The sequence below is a fragment of the Fundulus heteroclitus genome, chromosome 18 (assembly GCF_011125445.2).
Source record: "Fundulus heteroclitus isolate FHET01 chromosome 18, MU-UCD_Fhet_4.1, whole genome shotgun sequence".
Taxonomy (NCBI): Eukaryota; Metazoa; Chordata; class Actinopteri; order Cyprinodontiformes; family Fundulidae; genus Fundulus; species Fundulus heteroclitus.
The window spans coordinates 13,829,858-13,852,043 of NC_046378.1; the positions used below are offsets into that span (position 1 = coordinate 13,829,858).

General features: G+C 39.9%; 1 protein-coding gene across 1 annotated transcript in view; it reads right to left on the bottom strand.

Moving 5' to 3' along the window:
• pid1 (phosphotyrosine interaction domain containing 1) overlaps positions 1 to 22,186 on the bottom strand; it is a 42,930-nt gene that overhangs the window by 12,056 nt on the left and 8,688 nt on the right. Inside the window, exon 2 of the mRNA XM_012859417.3 lies at positions 14,257 to 14,403. Coding sequence (XP_012714871.2) covers positions 14,257 to 14,403 — 147 coding nt within the window. The remainder of the gene's footprint in view (positions 1 to 14,256; positions 14,404 to 22,186) is intronic.

Here is a 22,186-nt window from a genome sequence, read left to right on the forward strand (position 1 = left end):
TGCAATAAAACAACACTTGAATTTCTCTTTGCAATCTGCAAGTTTGTTCATTTGTTACCAAATTTAAATCAAAGCCCTGTTCCACACAGTCATGCTTAGGGGACATACAGGGGACGTTTGAAAAAGGCAGGGAGCCCAGGGACTTTTTTCAGAACTAAGCCATTGTGCATCAAAAAAAAAAAGTCAGGATCCAGGAACTGAGGACCTTAAGTCTGCCTTGAGCTTTCAGCAAAAGTAAAGTTTGAAGCTTGATTCTTGGGTGCTCTCCTAGCCAAATAAATTTGAAAAAAAGCTTATGTAATTGGTCAAACATAGAACCAGGCACATTCACGGGTAGTAGCTGGAAAAGTCACGGTATAAAAGCCACTGTGTGGAACCAAGGGAGCATTCTGGGGCTAAGGGTCTCTGCTCAGGGGCTGTGAGGATTTGAACCTGGGAACCATGCTCTGATCTCTAGGTCACCACCCCCCACATGAATTAACTATGGCTGCTACAATCAAATCCACGCCACACTTTTCAGTTTTTTTTTTATTTGTAAAAAATGTTTTAAATCATGTAAAATTTTATTTGTAATTCACAATTATAAACCACCTTGTGCTGGTCTGTCACATACGATTGCAGTGAAATATATTTATGTTTGTTTGTAATGTGAAAAATGTAGAAAGGTTCAAGGGGTATGAATACTTTTGCAAGCCACTGTAGCTGTTTTTGTGCCAGGGGTCAAAGCAGACTTTGATATAAAGGAGGAGCTGCTGTCTTTGCAATTTATGCATAGAACAACCAAAAGTGAAGAATCTGGCCTGCCGTTTAAGAAGCTGAGTGGGCTTGCCACAGATGGAGCACCAGCGATGGACGGTGCCCAAAAGGGATCGACGCCATTAATGATGAATGAAATCAGCCGCCTTCGCCTGGTGATTTAGTTATTTGTCACTGCCTCGTGCATCAACAGTCTATGTGCTCATTCCCTGAAGATGACCAGTGTAATGAAAACTGTTCTCTATTGTAAACTTCATTAAAAGCAGAGGGCTAAACAGCCGTCAATTCAGGGAGCTGCTCTTAGAACTGGAGTCAGAACATGGAGACCTGCTGTATTATTGTGAAGTACGATGGCTGCTGAGTCGTGCAAACATGCTTGAACTATTCCATTGTCTGAGGGAAGAAGTTGAACAGTTCATGGAGATGAAGGTGAAACCTGCGGTGGTGCTCTGTGATCTGCCCTTCATGGTGGACATGACATGGCAGATGTCACAGCTGAACATCAACCTGCAAAGTCCCAACCAGCTTCTAATAAGTTCTCTGCTCTCACATGTTAAGACATTTGAAAGAAAGTCAGGACTATGGGGGGAAAAAACCACCTGGAAAGACACTACACTTTTCAGGGTTTCCCCCAGCGTACTATAATCCTGGCGAGCCGCCAAGCTTCACTCTATTTTAAATGTGTTGATGTTTAAGAGCGACATAAAACGGCGAGTAAAGTTTCTGTCGGAGAGAAAACTTCACGATGGACATACCAAACACGCCAACTGTTATTAGTTCGACGCACACCAAGTTGTGACCCTCCTTTGTACAAACGGTAGGTCGGTGTTGAGGATTTTCCAAACCCGAGGAGACGTGCTCTCAAGTTTGTATCTCTGTTTGGGACAACATATCGCTGTGAGCAGTTCTTCTCTGAACAGACTCTGGCAAAAAGTTCCCCCGCTCAAGACTTAATGACCCCATTCTGGAAAATCAGCTGCGAGTGGCATTAACATGTCTCCCAGCAGACATCGGACGCCTAGCGAAGGAGAAGCAGTTTCAGCCATCACATTTTTTAATGTTTTAATGTAGCAACTGTCAAACAGGACACCATGATGCTTCTTTTATGGCTTTCAAAACACTATCTGTTTATATCAGAAAAAATATTTTTTTGTTGATCTAAAACTGAAAAAACAAAACAAAATCATTTGTAATTTGTACAAATGATTTGTAATCAACTGTACATGCCTCAATTTATTTTGGGTGGTATTTTATAACACTGTTTTCTATTACATTTGTGTTCTTTGAAAACTTTAACAAACAAAAAAGAAATGTCTACAAAAATAAATATACAGCAACTAAAAATATTGGTTTATGAATGTGTAATTGTTGCATTATTAGGCTTTACTGTGTGAGTGGGGCCCTCAGATGACTTTTTGAAAATTGAAACAGCCCCTGAGAGAGGAAAGGCTCCCCACTCCTGTGACTGTGCAAAGATATGCCTTTGCACAGTCACAGAGAGTCAAGGGGAATATTACAGGAGTAGCATTAGAAATCTTGATATGTTTTTAATCCACCTTTTATGAAATCAGAAAATGAAGTACTGTTTATAGGTGACGCATTTAATCTTCATTTTCAAATTATGGGTCTCTGTCCTAAATCCCATGGTAATACAAGAGGTGTGTGATCAGAAATTGTAACTTGTAAAATGTCAATATCATCTATTCTGTGCTCATCTACTTTAGGAGTAAAGAAAAAATTTATTCCATAATAGGATTAATGTCTAGGTGAAGAAAATGTGAGTGGTGTGTGTGTGGGGGGGGGGGGGGGGGGCACTCTGCTCTGCGATTTGTGATATTAGCCAGCTTTTTACACAATGTTTTCTAATTTTTTGTGAAACATTTATTAAGATGACCTGAGCTGTTTTCATACCAGATTGAAGAGTGATGGCAGAACAGATGACCAAGGTGACAGAGAGAGATAACACAAAGAAAGGCAGAGAACCAGTAACAGACCAAGAAACTTATGGCTGGACTTGTTGGATCACTTGCTGTATTTTTCCCAGCCAAATCATAGTGCACAAAACTTACCTTGTAAATAAATACACCTGGAAAACTTATAATTTTTTTTATATTATAAAACATATTGAATTAGAAAAAAATGACATGAGTGAGCTTTGTATTAAATGTCGAAGTGACGTGGAACAGAAAAGGTTCAGAGTAGCTAAATACAAAGTAAACAGGAAAGTTACGCAAATCACAGTAAAAGGATTGCAATCTATTTCTATCATAGGAACAATTATTCTGAATCATTTTTCGAAAAAAGGAAATGATTCAATAAATTGGCAGAGAGCTTAACCACCCTAATGATAGACCCAAAGTTTTCCTGGGCCCTGGCAAAGCTGTCATCTGGCCTGTTCTCAATTATGCTGCTGCCCAAATAACATCCTAAGCTTCAATGAACGTAGCAAACATGTAGCTTGCTAAATATTCATTGGCTAATTCCTGTTTTTGATATGAGGGACAGTGCTTGGTCCCTCAATAGAATGTGTTGATTGTGGTATAGAAGTACCTCCGTGATGCTCGGGGCCATGTAGTACGATACTTTAGCACCTTGGTAGGGTCTCCCATGCCAAGTTAGCCTTGGGAGTAAAGTAATTTGGTCTGTTCTCTTTGTAGTAAACTGGATTATCCTAGTTTCCAAGTGGAAAAACAACACTCAACAGGAAGAATAGGAAGCCTCCTCCAAATGGTCACCATCATCTTTGGGTGGAGAACTCCAGGTCTAGTGCATTGTGAACAAGCTGGGAGGCATCATAATGCGGCTTAAGGGACACCTATGCACTAAACGGCTGTTTTTTTGTCTCTAGACGATGTCCTGGAAGGGGTGTTATTTAGGGATACTGTTGTTTGTCTTGGGTACTTCAATGCCTATATGACGAATAAAGGAGCAACCTAGACAATAATGACTGAGAGAAGAGTCTTCATGTTATGCATCAGTCAAAAAGTTGCCAGGGTGGACCTTCTAAAAGAATAATTGAAAAAAATAAGATGGAAATAAGAGGTAAACAGCTAGCTCTCTTTATAAACACTTTGACCCAGCGAGCATTCATTCTTTAAATGAGCAACTGCTGTGAATTAACTTCCATTTAGGGGGTTGTTTAACTTCCCAAGCAACTGACTTGCATAGTAACGCGTGGGAAAGCAGTACTAATGTTGCAATAAAAAAGCAGCCAAAATAGCTATTTGCTTGAAACTCAGACTGCTGGCCAAGCAGAAAACATTTTAGTCCGGGGCAACCCTCGTGTTCACCATTAATTCAGTCGACTCTGCGACAAACAATCACATTTGCGGCTGCACTCAGCCATAGGCAGAATCTTAAAAAGTTGGCTCTCTTTTCAAAGGCCGGTTAAAATATACCAAAAAACAATAAACCTAAAAAGTTTCAGCATGTAAAGGGTGTGACCTCATAAAGCCAAATTACACATTCTATAAATGTGTAGCAGAGCTGCGTATTCAAAGGATTCAGTAATGAAAGTAGAGGTTTCAGGCATTTTTCTCTGCGTAGTTCAGGGTTATGTTGGAGACAATGAAAACCAAAGCCCACCAGCAGCGGTCTACATGGACAACTATGGACTTTCTCTGCCTTTTAAGTGGCAAATAAAGTGTTGTTTTTTTAGGTTAAAATACTGACATGTTATCAGCAAAGTCAGTTTGCTGAAACCTCAGTAAATCAGTAAACATCAGTAAACTCCACTCTTAAACTAGTCGCAATTCATGTTCGTAACACACACCCTATTCACAGTAGTGACAAGCAAACAAAGCCCCATTTCCATTGATCCCAGGCGAAAAAAAGCGGACGATCCACTGCTCTAAACTCCTCACGCTTTGGTCACACAGAAGAAAAATGCTCTGGTAAATGGAACAAATAAATCTGGAATTTGACTCTTTTTATGAGTCACTGGACTAATATGCAACAATGAATGGAAACATCTACTCTCCAAACAGCTTGGAACAAACTGAGAGGTAGTAAGGGAAGCTTTTTCTTTGGAGACAGATGGGGAGAAACAAAGTGATACACACACGCACACACAGGGAGACAGGAAAAACATCCGAGCCTCGGCCAGGGAGCCGGTGGGAAGAGACGGGAACATCCTGGCCCACTCAGACGCTGTGTGTCCGTCTAGGTCTAGGCTAGGGTAGGGGTGTATTTGTCTGCACAAAAGGCATGCCTGCATGTGCATGAGAGGTGTAGCGGTGCGGCAGCTGCTGCCGTTGGAGCAACAGCTGGTTCAGCTATTAATGCAGAAAGGAAACAAACAGATGAGAGGAAAGCCGGCGGTGGAGGAGCAAGCACAAAAGAGGGCTCAGTGAAGAGATACCTGTCCCCACAGAGGAGCCGTGGGGACCTGAACACAGATGCAGTAGATAAGATGAGGAAAATAAGGAAGAAGCCGTTGAGGAAAGACGTCAGCCACGTCAGGTCTGGTCTGAGAACAGGCCTTTTTGTCGTGATACAAAGTGCAGGAGCTCAGGAACATGTTGTGGCTTCAGATAGTTCAGTTCAAGGGCAAACAGACGGCGCAGACAAAACACAAAGTCCGTACCGGCTCCCACAACCTTCTATACCATTTGGATTTAATACAAACTCAGTGGAACATTTTTTAGAGAACAAAAGAATGAAGCACCTCAATTGACAAAAGATCAGAATAAGTAATTATTTCAGTCAGCGAGCACACATATATTTTAATGTCCAACTAAGGATATGTACAGGTGAATCTCACTAAAATAGAATTCAGTTAGTATAGTTAGTTTACTTCAGTAATTCAATTCAAGTAGTGGAACCCTGGAAATCCAACACACAGATATGTTTCAAGCGTTTTGTTTCTGTCAATGTTGATTATGGCTTACAGCTTATGAAAACTTTACATTTTGTTTCTCTGAAAGTTTGAACATTAATTCCCACTAAAAAGGGCTCTTAAACACAGAAATGTCAATGTACTTACAGCCTTTTGCTCTGCTGAAATGGTCTGGAAGCCCAGGTTGCTTTGATAAGCAGCATTCGTCTGTGTTGTTGTGTGTATTGTCTCTCCTCTCCTTCTTAATGCTTCATGATTCTCTGTAAAATTTACATCTGCAAGTTTGCAGAACAATCAAGCACTGAGATACTATGATCTCAAGTATGAATATTTCTGGCAGAGTGGGCTGTTGCCAAGACCTGTTGGAAAATGACATCAGCGCCTCCATAAAGTTTCTGAGCAGAAGGACGCATGAGGGGCTCTAAAACTTCCTGGTAGCTAGCTGCAGCGCCTTTGGACTAGGGTTTCTGTGCGTTTCCACTCTTCCTGTAGCCTCCTGGACATTTATTTCCAAATGGAATGCAAACTTTCAAAAAAAAAAAAAAGAGGACTTTGGACCATTGAGCAGAGCAACAGTGCAGTGTTTTGGTTTGGTTTTTTCAACCCAGGAAAGATGGTTTTGATATAACTGGTTCCGGAGTGGATAATCCCAACGGATGCAAGTCTTGTATATGCTCCTTAAGCTCCGACCCCAGCCACAATCTACATCTTGTGAATTTCCCCCAAAGGCCTGAATATGCTTTCCTTCACAAACATCTAAAGGTTTTTCTTGTTTTGTTTTTTCTTGCATTTAATTTTCTATTATTATGTCGGGATACAGCCCTCTGAACAGCTAGCTTCTTTAAGCAATGGTATTTTGTGGCTTACCCTCCTAACGGGTGTCAATGATAGTCTGCCGGACATCTGTCAAGTCACTGGTGTTTCCCGTGATTGTGTTGGACGCATCGTATTTCTGTATTAAAAATCCTTTTTTCATGGGTGTCGAGTAAAAATTTTTATTTTAAGCCATCATCAATATTAACAGAAATGAATCCTTGAAATATATCATTGTGTGTAAAGCTTCTATGGATGCTGAATTTATTGAAAATGTATTCAATTTATTCAAATCCAGCTGTAAATATTATGCTTACAGTATATTTAGTGAGACTGTAAACCTCAAAAACCTTTTGCTCTTTAAATGTTTGAGCTAAAATACTTCATATTTAGACATTAAAATGTAATCCAAGCACCATTTAACTGGGCTCAGACATACTGCATCACGCATGCTGTCAGAACTGAAGGTTAACTAAGCCACTTTTCCTGAATTGGCCCCCTGTGCCTGGATTCCCTCAATAGGAATCCAATGTTTGGGAAAGCAACATTCCTCAGGATCTTGCTAACATTCCTTTTAAAACGTACTGAACCAGCAACCCCGCATCTGGCTTTGCTTGTCATGGCATTTAGAGATGGATGAGGTCCTTATTTTTTATTTTAAATAGAGCCGTTTGCATTAGCTGGTTTACCTTGGAACACGAAGGTGCTCTGTGCGCCGCCGCAGACAGAGTTTGAGTGTTTCTGTATCCAAACAGGCTCCTGTTTGGTGTACATGAAAGATGCTTTTACAGTCAAACCACCTTCCTAAAAGACCCTTAAAGCTGCATAGTGCACGTTTTGAAGTTAAAAATCTATTTTCGTTTCCATTCATACCCTTACAATTGCCTAATGTGTAAAAGGAGTTATGCTCTATTTACCGCAGTTGCCTCAACGGGCTGGATTGGTCCGTTCGTGAGACAGTGAGTCGGGCCAAATCACTGGTCGTTCTCATGACGTTCTGCCTGCTCTCGTTCACCTGGCTACTTCGTTGAATCTGCGCTGTAATCTATGTGTTCGCGAGAGAACACGGGTTAACTTCAATATTTATAGATATCACGCCTCTAAACAAAAGTTGCAGCACAGATGCTTTTCCTCTTCTCCCATGCATGTGCACAACACGGGTGTCTTTTCAACTTATCGCCAGAGGGGGCAGACGTCCACAAAAATGCTGGAATTTACACTATGCTCCTTTAAGCATCCCGAAGATGGGGAAATTTATTTAAGCACTCTATCTTGTAATAAATAGCTACACAGTATTTGATTTGCTATGTAGATTTCACAGCACAGAGGCAAATTTGTTGTTACCCTTCCACAATAAACACAACTACGTCTCCAAATCTTAACCACAAATGACACAATGCTTTTAATATTTATGTCCACTCAATGGTTAACAAAATGTAGGAACTTCCTGCAGCAACTCAACAAATGCCAACCTTCCATTCCATTATTACGTCTGTCCTGTCCTCATCCATCACTGTGTGGTTTGAGTCATCCACAAAAATAGGACGGTTCTGAAATGCAATGAACAATTAAGCCTGCAGTGAAGATCATAAGGGCGGGACTTCCCTCCATACAGGTCTTCTATCAGAAAAAGAGCAGCTAACTGTAGGCCCCACACATCCTGGACACAAACTATTACGTTTTTTATGTTCAGGTCAGCACTGCAGAGCACTATTTGCTAAAGCCAGCTGCCACAGAGACAGTTTCTTCCCCCAGGCTGTATCTCAAAAGAACGTTCCCAGATCCCAACCATGTTTATTTGCACCAATCCAACCAAGTTCAATTCATATTTACCTTTTTGCATACAACATTGTGCTTAAATGCCTTCATTGACTACAAAGTGGAATCAAAATAAAATCCCTTGTATGAAACAACTCAGTGATCAAACCTGATTCTGATTAACACAGGTCACAGGAATATGAAGCACTACACCTGGAACTACACCTGGAATTTCCAGATTTAGCGCCCATGAAGGCCACTGGAAACACTACACTGTTGCAAAATTAAACAGTCTCCCTCTATGTTTTGGAATCTGATAGCCGACTGAGAAGTCATGGAGTTACTTGTAAAGACAAGACCACATTCACCCCTGTAGATTAAATCCTACATCAGAGAATCAAAAATATGTCTGATCAGGTAAGTGTCATACCTGTTTTGTTTTGTTGCCATTGTAACCTAGAATGGGTCATGTGACCCATTCAGCAACAGATCCGACTCTCTTCAGTTTCATAGTCGAGTTTTTGAGAAGGGCAGTCCGCACAGAGCATCTATATGCACGCAAGTGCTGTATATTGACATGAAAAATAATTTTATATATCTCAAATGAATCTTAATACTTGGGTCAAACAGTGCTGCTTTAAAGATAGCTTTGTAGCCTTTACCTCTGACAAGGATTTCTATCATGTTTCTAAGTTTCTCAGACAGCTCTTTCCTTTGCTCTACATCATCCGTGATTCCAAAATTACCCAGAAGCATGTTGCAGTTAAATAGGCAAAATGACAGCCATGGTTCTAAATAAGGTTAAACGGTTTGAATGCAATGACTGATAGATTACCGGATTTGTTGGTACTTTCAAATTTGCCTCACACTAACCCGGGCTTACTGTGGACAATCTATTGGAATTAACTCACCTATCAGATGACAGGAATTATTGTTCAACACGTTTGTCCATGTCAACATGCTTCAAAACAGTTCCTCACTCAAACCCCATCACAGCAAAGTTTACAATAAGACAACAATGATTCTGTAGGATAATGCAAGCACCCTTTTGGTCTGTTAAGAAGATCAAACCTTCATCTCACCAAGATTTGGATCCAATATATTTTGAACAGGTTTTTTTTCCCAGACCTGATGAAAATATAGCCATGTGCACCAACTTTGCTCATATTTAAAGAACTGATTGCATTTGGACAGTGGTAGAAAAAAAAAAAAAAAAAAAAAAAAAAAAAAAAAAAAAAAAAAAAAAAAGCTTGGAAATCACCCACAGGTTAAGGTTGCAAGTTTGATTTTCCATAAAATACTTGTTAGAAACAATCTGTTACAGGTTAACATAAGGAAGCTGCCTTTTTTGTAAGTAAAACAAGTCAATAGCAGAACAAAAATATCTATTCCACTTTAAAAAGCATCAGGATTCGTTTTTGCCATCATTACTAGTCTAAACTAATAATGGCTTGCAGGATCAGAACTGACTCATTCAAGGTTTGTATGTAAAATCTATCTGTAGATGCCAGAATCGGATGCTAAATGATCCAAAGTAACTCAGCAGCCACTAGTGTGTTGAGGCCAACTCGGAAAGATAAAATCTCATGCAGTTGGAATTTCCTGAATTTTACAAGAATATAGCTGCCTTAAAAGCTCCCGATTTGGTGTCACTCGCTCAAGAATACTGAGGTTGAATCACACATTGAGTATTTGAGAGTTTTGTAAAGTCCTGAAATCCATCTCAGTCTTGGCTCTACTGCTGACAAGTTGCAGTACCGACAAGAAAAACAGGGTACTTAACATGAGCCAGAGTCAGGACTCTTTCCTAATCCCTAAACGCTCCAGTTTCCTTACAAACAAGCTTTGTTGATTCTTTCTGCAATACTTACCTTCTCTGTAGCCATGATCAGCTACTTCTAACTCAGCTTGAAGGTGTGTAAAAAAAAAAAAAAAAAAAAACATCTGCCTTCTTATCCACTGACAAAATAATCCAGAGATGTCTGCACAGTATTAAGGTTGTGAATATCAGCTAGACCCTAACTTATCAATTATTTATCCCTTTTTTTATCTCCATCTGCATCCAATAAAAAAAAAAAAAAGACCATACTCTAGGGGAATGGAAACCCTTGGTCATCTCAACCTACGTGGTTTACTAATCATCTAAAAGTTGTTGCTTTTTACTCCGTTCCTCCTCACTGAACGAAGTGGTACGTCCAGCAACTGCAACAGACTTGAGAATAAAAAGCCCAGAGAGACTGAAAGCCTCAAAGATTAGAAAGCGTGGCAGGGCCAGTCTGTGCAGTACGGGCTACAGGAGTGAATGAATCACAGTCAGTGATGTGGTATCACTGGAAATGAGCTGCATCAAGACCACCAATGGTGTTAAGGCACAACTGAATTTCGTTTTTTAATAGTGGTAGCTGTAGGACAGCGTGTCTACGGATAATGAAATAAGAATCTTAGAGACAGTTATACTTTCTTTCCAGTGGCCATATAGAGTAACTGAATAAGGCTTGAGCCCATATTTTCATTTATAATCTTATATTTTTACATTTTATATTGCACACTTAATGTGTCAATTCAAAGCCTAGTGAAGTGCAAGAGAGAAAATAAGGGGTCCAAAATAAGAAGGGACCTTTTATCCGTTCTGGAAGTTAGCCATGGTGGGTAGATCCGCTGTGAGCACAAAAGGAGGGAGTGGAGAAACTGGGAAGTGAAAGAAAGAGGACGTGAAAACACTCGATTATGATAAAAGCTATCCTATTATGCTGCAGCACATAAAAGGCGATAAGAGGAGGGCAGCAAGTATTCCGGAAGGGAACGGTGCCCTCTTGCTTTGTTTGCTCTCCTGCCACAAAGGACAGCCACGTCTCTTTTGAGTCGTAACGGTGGAAGCAGAGGAGCAGGTGGGCAGATAATCAAACAGACAGGTAGGATCTCAGACGGGCACTTACAAGACAACAGACCCAGACAACGAGGCACGCAGGCCTGCTTGCATGGTAGTTACACGCATGTAGGAGAAGCGTGTGTGTGTGTGTTGTTGTTGTTGTGTGTACCCGCGCATGTGTGGCCGGTATTCCACTGAAAAGACGTAGTGGTATCCAAGGCAACGTGGCTCTGGCTTTTTCAATGCTGTTGGAAGGGGGGCGCGAGTAGGAAGAGGAGCAGCTAGCGAGTGAATGCTGGGATTCACACTGTACAGAGAGAGACACCGAGTCTACAAGGGGAATATTCACATGGGTGATAGACATTTTCTTCAGACAGATATATTAATATTTGTCTTCCATTATAGCCGTGACTGATTTAGTCTGTGCATCATCACACAGGCGTTCAGGAAACTTACTCCCATGTTTCAAGTGTATCTTATGGAATGTACTGTACAAATATCTTGTGGGGGAGAAAAAAAGTATAATTTCATTTTAAAACACCGGGAATAAAATCTAATGATAGAAAATACCTATTTATCATAAAACAGGAAGGTAATGAGACTGTAGACAGTAACTCTGTAAAACTATATTACACAAATACATATATTGCCTCAACTTGTATATGAACTTAAGTGGTACCCCGTTCAATATGACGCTGGTCCACCCTTTGCAGCTTTAACTCTTCTCTGGAGGCGACCTACAAGGTGTTGGAGTGGGTTTATGGGAATGTTTAACCATTCTTTCTGAAGTGCATTTGTGACATCATGGAGTGATGTTGGAATATGAATGCCTGGCTCTCAGTCTCCACTCAAAATTACCCCAAATTATTCTGTATTGGTTAATGTCAGGACTTTGTGCAAGCTAGTCAAGGTCATCCACACCACCTCTCTCTCATTCATGTTTTTATGGACCTTGCTGGACCATGTTGGAAGAAAAAGGGGCCGTCTCCAAACTGTTCCCACAAAGTTGGGAACATGGAGATGTCTAAAATCTCTCGGTTGCACTTGGTGATGAATGGCTTGGATGCAGCTGCTTTACCATGGACACTTTTTTCATGAAGCTCTCTGTTCGTGAGCTAATCTCTCGAAACCTCTGCAGAAACCTCTGTGCACTATGTACCTCAGCATCAACCGCCCGGCTCCATCACTTTACGTGGCCTACCACTTAGTGGCTGAGATGTTGTCGTTGCCAGGTGCTTTCACTTTGTCATACCATTTAGTTAACTGTGGAATATTTAGGAGTAGGGCTGGACGATATGGAAAAAAAGCATATCGATAAAATAAAAATCGAATTGATCGATATCGATAATTATCAACAAGTTCAAAACATATATTTTAAGTGCAGTCCTGGCCTTATTATATTGTTGTTTAGCGACTTATTTTTAGATACATAACACACAAACACTGAAGTCAAACTCAACCCCTTTTTCAACCAACTTTTTACCAAAACTAAAGTTTAAAAAAAAAAGAAAACAACATGTGCTCTGTGAAGTCTTTGAAGGGGGCGGAGCTTGGTCATGGAGCATTTCTGGGTCTGCGTTTGTGATTGGTTGGGAGGATGTAATGACTGTAACATTAACCTACATGGCTAGAATGCAAAAGGAAGACTGAACTATCTACTAATCTATTATCTCGATCAGCACTTGTAATATGAAAGAGATTCTAGAGTTCAGGCCACGGTTATACTCCAAAATCAGATTTCTTTTTGAAAAATCTGATTTCACTTTTAGCTTCCTAGTATATCAGATGTACTAGACCGTCTATGGACACACTGCCTTAAAAAAGTTTTTTCAGAGTTTGACAAATTACAACTATAAACTCTAGTGTATTTATAGAGATTTTATCTGACAGACCAACACAAAGTAATACAAATAAAGATCTGATAAGTGTGAGGCACGATTGTATTAAGCCCCCAATGAGTCAGTACTTTGTAGAACCATATTGCAATTACAGCTGCACATAATTTTGGGTATTTCTCAACCAGCTTTGCACAGCTAAAGGCTGGTTCGCACAGCAAGATTTTAAATAAAATAGTCGGCCAATTTTCCAAGTCTGAGAGACGCCAATGTAAGATATATAGACTGATTGCTTGTACCGGATTTTGTCTAGCGGTATCAGAGGAAAGGGGGTGTAAAATATTGTATCCTGTTCCACAATTATTTACTACTTTGTTTTATTCGCATAAAACACACCAAGGTTCATGCTTGTAGCGTAACAAAAAGTGAAAAAGTTGAAGTGGTATGAATACTTTTGAAATATACTGTGTGCTTAGCCACAATGTATCTGGCCTGACGATTTCACACGCAGGAAGTGCAACAGAAAAAGTGAAAGAAAAGGGGCCACAAGGAAATTCTGGCGACCAGTGCTTGATTTTTCAGCAGATAACAATCCTGAAGACTAACCAATGCCGGGTGTCTCATGTCTCCCTCTGAGCCAGACTACACTTCTTTGCTCTTCTAACAGAAAGGTCAAACTAGGAGTTGCATTAAAACGTCAGGATGTTTCTGTAAAGAGCCAAAGAGGGGCTTCTGGCCCCCATCTTTTCTTTTTTGTTTCATAGCCACCCGTGCGTGCTCAACTCTTTATCCTGTACAGTGATCCATCAAACACAAACATCAACAAGCATAGGGACTGTGTGTTCCACATTTATGTTTCCTGGCAATAATACCAGCAGGGGTTTTATTTTGGTAAAGCCTCCAAATACAAAAAGGTTTATTTTAGTTATGGGAGAAGTTGGGAAAAGCCTCCCTTTTCAACACCCTTACTAATGACACAGCACATTTGGATCACAAAGACAAGGAAAACAAAATTCCCTCGCTGTTGCAGCCACCCCAAAGGCAGGCAAAGACACAAAGACGTTTGGTAATGTGTTAAGAAGTTTTATTTCAATCTGTACCTGTTTGCTTCCTGTTTTGAAACCATGGGGGGAAAAAAAGGAGAGGGCTTTAAATGAAACGGCTTATTGGATCTAACTCTGCAGGGAGACTAAACACAAGCACGTAAGGCTTACCCGGACTTCTAATACACAGAGTCAGACAAACGAGTGCTGTGGAATCAACAATAGGGAAATTATTTAACTTCTGTGAGAAAAAGAAAAACATTTGGATTAAGGCGCTGCATTAATGCTATGAAGTATTCCGGATCAGGGATGGATTTGAGGATTACCAGGCTCATGTGATCCTACCTTGTATCCAGCGTGGCTCCTGCTCTTTGCATGCGGCGTGGCAGAGCAGAGCTCGATGGCCTCGGGCTCATGAAAGATCACTGTAGGCAGCGGCTCCTTCCTCAGCGTCAGCACGTTTAGCTTCGTCTTCAGCATTGTCTGAAAGTGCTGATGGGGAGAGGAAGATGAAAGCGGTGAGCTTTGCGCAGACGTTTAGTGAAACAGCTTCAAGCAGAATTCACTTTACAAACAGAGATTCAGGATAAACGCCGCCGCAGGCAGCCAAGTTTTACTCGGTCAACGCATGGCCAAGATCAACTCCAATAACATCCAAGACTTATAAACATTAGGATCCTTTGTTCAAATACCCAGTCTGAAATCTACTCCTTACATGCTAATAAGTGAAAACTAAAGATGAAGCCCTGAACTGAGCTGGTGTGAGAAGTTTAATATGTTCCGCATGAAACGTGAGGAACGGATGAAGGGATAGCTGGCCCCTCACCCTCCCACTCGACATCAAAATAACTGAGGCTGTTGAATCGAATACTGCACTTGATTGCCAATGTTTTCTGAAGCCGAGCAGAACCGAACGCGGCATGTGGTTCTGTGAACTGCAACACCATGGAGCTCTGAGGCTTTCTCGGACGAGTCAAAAGCAAACCGAGTATTTCCTGAAGCAACCCAAGCTGTGACTCCTGGCAGCAGCCACAGCTTGTCCGTAGCCGTGAAACATGCCTGCCACGGGCGATTCCTGCAGCTCCTGCAATCAACGGCGCAGGAGTTGTAGAAGCAGTTTATTAAAAACCCGCAGTTACTGCAAATCAGCTCGCAACAACTCAAATCAACTCTAATGAGATGTGTTCAGATGTTCCAATCAATGCCTGCAACGGGTTTGGGGAAGAGTTATTGTTATTCAGTGCTCTGGAAAAACTACTTGAGTTCTTATTTTGATATCAAACAAAGTTAACCAAAGTCAAATGGTGGGTTTTTTAACAGAAAATCCCAAACCAACATGCCTCTGTGAAAAAAAGCATGCAATGCTGAATATATATTTAGGAAAAATATGTTGCCAAAATATCGTAAAGAGGAGACTTTGCACAGAATGCAGTTCAAAGCCTCCAGCTGATCCAAAATGCTGCAGCAAGAGTTCTGATGAAAATCAACAAGAGGGATCATATTTCTCCTATTTTAGCTTCCCTTTATTGGCCTCCTGGTAAATCAAGAATATAACTTCTCAAATTCTCCTTCTAACGTATAAAGTCCTTAATAATCAAGCTCCATCATATATCAGAGCTCTGATTACCCTGTATGTTCCTAACAGAGCACTTCGCTCTCAGACTGCAGGTCTGCTGGTGGTTCCTAGAGTCTCTAAAAGTAGAATGGGAGGCAGATCCTTTAGCTATCAGGCTCCTCTCCTGTAGAACCAACTCCCAGTTTTGGTCCGTGAGGCAGACACCGTGTCTACTTTTAAGACTAGGCTCAAAAGTTTCCTTTTTGACTAAGCTTATAGTTAGCTCAGCATAAGCTAAGCCATTCTATCTCTATAGTTGTGCTGCTATAGGCTTAGGCTGCTGGAGGACATCAAGATCTATTTCTCTCACTCTCCTGAGTTCTCCTACTGTTCTCCAATTGCATTATTTGTTCTTTCAAATTTTAAGTTTATGTTCTCTGTCTTTTTTTCAATTCATAGTAGGCACACCTATCTTGGCGTTCTATTAGCTGTGACACCATACAGGAGAGGCAGATCATTCGCTATTCCCATAAAACATATAAAGGATTCCGGGATCAATGTGTGCTTCTGTTTTGTTGTTTGTGTCTCTGCTCTGTCTTCTCTAACCCCCTGTTGGTCGAAGCAGATGGCCATTCACTCTGAGCCTGGTCCTGCTTGAGGCTTCTTCCAGTTAAAGGGGAGTTTTCCTCTCCACCATTACTTCATACATGCTCAGTATGAGGGATTGCTGCAAAGCCATCAACAATGCAGACGACTCTCCCTGTGGCTCTACGCATTTTCAGGAGGAGTGAATGCTGCTTGTCAAGATTCAACGCAAACTGCTTGGTTTATCAGCAGGATTTATGGGAAACCATTTGAGCAATCTGTCTGTATGATTTGATTGACTTTGTAAGGTGCCTTGAAATAGCATGTTGTGCATTGGTGCTATATAAATAAAATTGAATTGAATTAAGTTTTTTTTCTGAGTTTTCTAACAGTATGTTTTTAAGATTTTCCCCTCCCTTTTTATCCATCCCAGCATGTGATGGCAAGATAAATGTAGGTCCATCTCCAGCCATGTTTCTTTCTTACTGTTCCAGTTGTTTCAGATTCTTTGATGATTACCCTGACGGTAGGTGTAGGTGAGCAGTTTCTAGCTATTCACTTATGAAGATTAACACATCTGCTTTATTTGAATGGAATTATCTCTTGTCTTTTAAAAGGTAAATCTTTTCTGAAAACTGAGATTAAGAGACTGCAATAAGAGATTAATTCAATCAGAAGCTTTTGGACATAATGTACCAAAGGTACTTATTATTGTAGAGGGCGCTACAATTAATTATATAATCCATGTCCTGAAAAAGTTATGAAACCACTGACAACAGTTTAACAAATTAAAGAAATTGGCAATGAATGAATCATATTTCAACTCAAAGTGTTAAAAAAAATTTTTTTACATGATATTAAGAGTATTCTTTAAATTTTGACAAGAATTAGTGTTTCTAGTCTAAGCAGAAGCGTCTTTCTCCTTCCCCGTCTATTCAGATATGCTGATTGAGGCATTTCAGGTGACTCACACAAATCAAAACTGATCCGCTCTGCTTCACACACAGCCTCCGAAGAATAGAAATTCCAAAGTATAGATGATTAAGTCAAGCTACTTGCTTTAAGGCCACTGTGGGTTGGAACTTGCTAATGCTTACTGAGATACAACTAATTGAAAGCTCATCATTAATTCTGCATCACTGAGACATCCACACCCCACTGGCCTCTAGGATCTGATGGCACATTAACTGAACGCTGATATTTGATAAAGGCAAATACCAGGCCAATTTATTCACACCGCCATTGTACCAGCATAGATTTTAACAGTCAACATGGTAAAGCTCATGCGGACAGAAAAAAGTGAGGGAAATGTGGGTAAACTGCAACGAGTATCATAGCAACATTTTTGTCTCGTTATTTCATAGTCTAATCTTTTCTGGGCCCAGTAGTGCGTTCGACACGTGTTCGGAGGCCTTAGTCTTTAAGGGATCGAGTCCTGGTCTGTGGATCTTTGCCGCTTCCCACCACTCTCTCAACACCATTTCTTGTCAGCTGACAGTCAAATAAAGGCCTCTAGTGCCAAAACAAAATAAAAACTGTATGTTTTCTTAATATATTGCAGCCCTAATATACCCTTTTTTTTGGAAACATGAGATTATGCAACAAATCTTTGAAAACTCTACCACTGTGTCCCCTGTCGGTTTCAATCTATGTGTTGCTGTGTCTTCACAACCTACATACCCACAATCAAACCATTTCACACCCATGTCCCTAATTATTGCTCATCAGTTGGTCTGGATGAGATAAATTACCCATGATCAAACCAAAAGTACTTTATATGATTATTGGAGTCATGTAGCAACATTGTTTTACAGTCAACCATAGCAAACTGTGTCAAAACATCAGCTTACCAAGCAGGTATCAAACATTCCCCAAGGAGGTTCAAATTGACTAAATGTCCGGTGACATAACACTCATTTTCGTAAACTACAAAATACAACAAAAAGACCAAAACTGCTAAAATAAAGAATGCTGCAGAAGTGAAATGACTACCACCCCTCTTTTCTCCTCGTTACTGGTCTCTTCCAAGCCAATATTTGTCCGTGGCATTGAATACTGCTCTAAGTAAACCAAATGGAAGGGACAATAGAGTGAAATACAATATTATACTGTATACTTGTAAATTATTTGAGAGTTTAAAGTTGTAAATCTAGCCTTTTTACCCTCTCAAATTGTCCAGAGCTATATAATTGATCTCTCTGTGTTGTGCTGGATCTTTAAACACATAGCTGACAAAGTTATAGAGTGTCTCTCGCCACCTGAAAAGGAGAGGATGAAAAAGCAAGACAGACTTGTGAAAGTAAAAGCCACATGCGTGTTAGGGCTCAACGAACTCCGAGTCAGCACTTTACTCCTGCAGTCGGGCCTGGTAGGAAGTCATGGAGGGGGGCTTTCAAGGGCTGCTTGGAGGGGGTTGTAGACAAGTGGCAAAAGCTTGGTGAGGTTTCGCTCGAGTAGTTTTACTGGAATTCTAGTCAAAATATTTTTATTCCATTCAAATGTTTTTTTACTTATTTTACTTTAGTCCCCAAAGTCTCCTCATCAGGTTACTTTCCAGTTAATCATATTTCTGACTTTTAGTTGGCAAGGGTTCTCATCTCCCCTGTCAGACCGGTGTGGGTTAGGTGGGGCTGGTTTGAACTGCTGCAAGACGAGAGGCTTTTGACACATAAAATCTTCTGCTGTTATAAGACCACAACAAATTTCCAAACAAAAGCGCTCTTTCAGGAATATGAAAAACAGCCTTGTGAAAATACTGACACCCGAGCAATCGCTAAGGAAGCCAGCCTCAGCACATACCATTTGAATGTTGGGTTTCAGTGAAATCCTCTGCATAATGAAAAACCTTTTCTTTTTTTTTCCCCCTTTAAATCAGAGCAAATGAGAGCTCATCGCACCTTGGTGCAGCTGTGTTTTAGTTCTTTGCTGAAAGGGTCATAAATTACTGAAGGATATAAGATGAAAAAAAAACTAAATTACTAAAACTAAATCAAAACAGATCAGAGATATATAATGAGTGTTCTTTTATTGGTAGCAAAGAAAATGATCACTGTGCACTGGAGAGATGTAAAACCACCAACTATAGGTCAATGGGCCCAGAGACTGAAACATGTTTACATAATGGAGCGAATGACTGCAAGCCTGCAGCTAACTAATGACACTTTTATACAAAGGTGAACTTGTATTTTAGAATATCTGGATGTCTGATGGAGAGGATGATCGGATGAGATATTACTGAAAGGAGAGGTCTAATGGAATTCCTCTATGGGAAGAGATCCTGCTTGGCCACAGATTACAGATTGTGGATGTTGTCTGCTCTGCCTGCTGTCATAATTCTGAAGACGTTTGGTATTCTGTGTTTGTCATGATGTCTACTATTTGAGTTTCTGTCTGGAGATGTTATGTAAAATGACTAAAACGGTTAAATAAAAAGTCAAAAAAATAAATTAAATAAAAGCTAAAAAACTAATTCAACACTGAACAGCATAGACATGGTTTGATAAGTCACACCTAGCTTCAACACCTAGTATCTTTGTGAGGTTCAAGGTTAACAAGATGAAATCCCTAAATAAAAACTTTAGGGATAAAAATGCTCCGGGTCCTATAGTAGAAACATAGCTAAAGCTTTTATAAGTTATGGTTTCAAAACCTACGGTTCATAGTCCTTTCAATAAAATGGCAAAAAAACAAAACAAAAAAAAAAAAAAACATCTGTGTGATTAGAGTCCCCCCTCCCCAACCTGTTGCTGTGCACTTGTGGAGAGGCTTCTACACTTCGTCTTCAGTTACAAGAAAAGGAAGTTCAAAGAAGTGTCAATGATTACTCGTTATGAACATACAGTTTTATAGCTACAGTTTGAAAGCTTCTACTCTTAGTATTTCTTTAGAGCTAATTTTAGATTAGTTTGTTCTTTTTTTCTTCTTTCATTGCTAATAATTAGGTGTAACTGTCTGTGTGTTTGCCACTGCCACGCCCGAATTTCCCCACAGCAGGACAATAAAGGCATTCTTACTTACTTACTTCCTTTGTGCCTAAACGGCAGATGCTACCGGAGTGGAATGTCCAACAAATTTATTAGGTTATTAACATTTGAATTGATAGTTTTTCTCTTTTAAATTAAGTTAATTAGATCATCATATTTATATATTCCATTTCAAGGTTTTGTTTAAATATTGAGATATTGAGCTTGAAACCTTGGTGTTCTCGCTGTAGGTTATCATACAACAAGAACTTCATGACCAATTCAAAAGTATGTGGATGTAATAATGCAAGGCGTCTGAGTAAGGTTTTGATAAATCAGAAGTATGACGGTGAGTTGCGGAGAAGTTTCTGTAAAAAGAAAGATGGAATACAGCCTGAGAGGGGCAGAGCAAGTGATCCGTCAGAGTGGCTTTAGTTATTTTATGACTTTAAGTGCTCACTTAATGAGCATTTACCTTTTGGCGATCTTCCAGTTACACATTTGCAAAAAAAGATGACGGTTAAAATACCGCTTGGTCAGTATTAAATCTGACATCCCTGATTGATTTTTTTACCCTGGTATGCATCTTAATATTGCTGAAAAGCACAAGCATCAGACGTAAAAGTGCATTAACGTCCCAAGGTCTGTAAAGTAAAACCAACTGTAAATCTGACAACGAAAAAAGGCTAATCTGACAAAGCAAGCTAACAACGGCATCCGTGAGAAATCAAAGCCTCCGAGTATTTTTGTGAAGTTTGCCTCCTGTAGTGATGAGCTTAACAGGTCACAGATGGTAAATTAAACTCCAGGCCCCCTGAGGCTGCGTTCAAGCAGGAAAGAGGTTCTCAGGTCAATACCATGGGATGGTACTCAATAAGAGGGCGAAAAACAGGTATACCATGATACCTTAGGGTTATAGAGATGGGATTGTGACAAAAGTGTAGGACACAGCTGGAAATGATGTTAAGAAGTCAACGAGACAAATGTCTGTGCCTAAAAGCATGACATTGAAAAAATAACCCCTCCAAAAAGAAAAAACACAAACAGCTACTGGTTCTTCCCAAAACCTCAAAGACCAATAAGTCATGTTCCACAGACTTAAAGACCGAGAATGTTAATAATCAATATCAGGCTGTGTCACATGCTTTAGCACTAAGCCCAAACACATGTGAAAAGGGTTAGAAAGCAGAGAGAGAGAAGCGTGGCAGCCGTTGCATCTGTGTGGCTTGTTCGAAATCATCAAGACAACGCAACATTGTTGACTTTTGAGAAGCCATACGGTGTGCACATTTTTTCTAATTCAGTCAAGATTTAGGAAGGTGTGACATTAAACTCATGTTGATGTCCCTGAACAAAGAAATGCACATGGTGCTGAATTCTCTGGATGCTGCTCAAGTGCTTTGATAAAAACAGCCAGTAATTGGATACTAGGTGAAATAGAGGAGTTATGTTTTGTCACAAAACAAGACGTGGCTATACACTAGAGGATTAACTAAACGTTTGAAACCAGCCATGGGTCGCAAAGAGATTCTCAAAGCGAAGTACCACGGTTACACTGCATTTACACTAGGTCTGGTTTAAATGATTAATTCAAATGTACAATTTTTTAAGATTTGATTTGTGGAGGGAAAAAATTAAATCTGGATTTTTTTTTTGCAAATGCACTCATTGGGCATCCATGAAGACAAAATAGCATGCTATGATGAAAACATGTAAATATATAGGAATATGTTGTAAAGAGGAAACTTTTTTTTCCATAATGCAAGGCACTTTATTAATTTACTTATTTTTCAAGTTAGTTACACATTGTGTAAAACCACTAGCAGCAAACATTTTGTCATGTTTTCCTTTTTTACAATGGCAGGGCCGCCATCTTTTTACAAGCATGTTTCACAGCTTGTATTTAAGCTGCACTTTGAATCCAGGTCAACTCCCAGACAAAATGCTTGACAAACAAGCCAGTTTTTTAAATAATTTCTTTAATTTATTTTGTGAAATGAAAAGGAGAAAAAAAATATTTGGTATAATAAAATCTGAGATTTTGTTTTAAAGCCATATCGCCCAGCCCTAATTTACACCAAGATTTAAATCAAAAATGTTATTTTGATCAAGACACATACGGAAGCAAAAATCTAGGATAAAAACCCATTAAATTTTGAATTCTTATTGCACA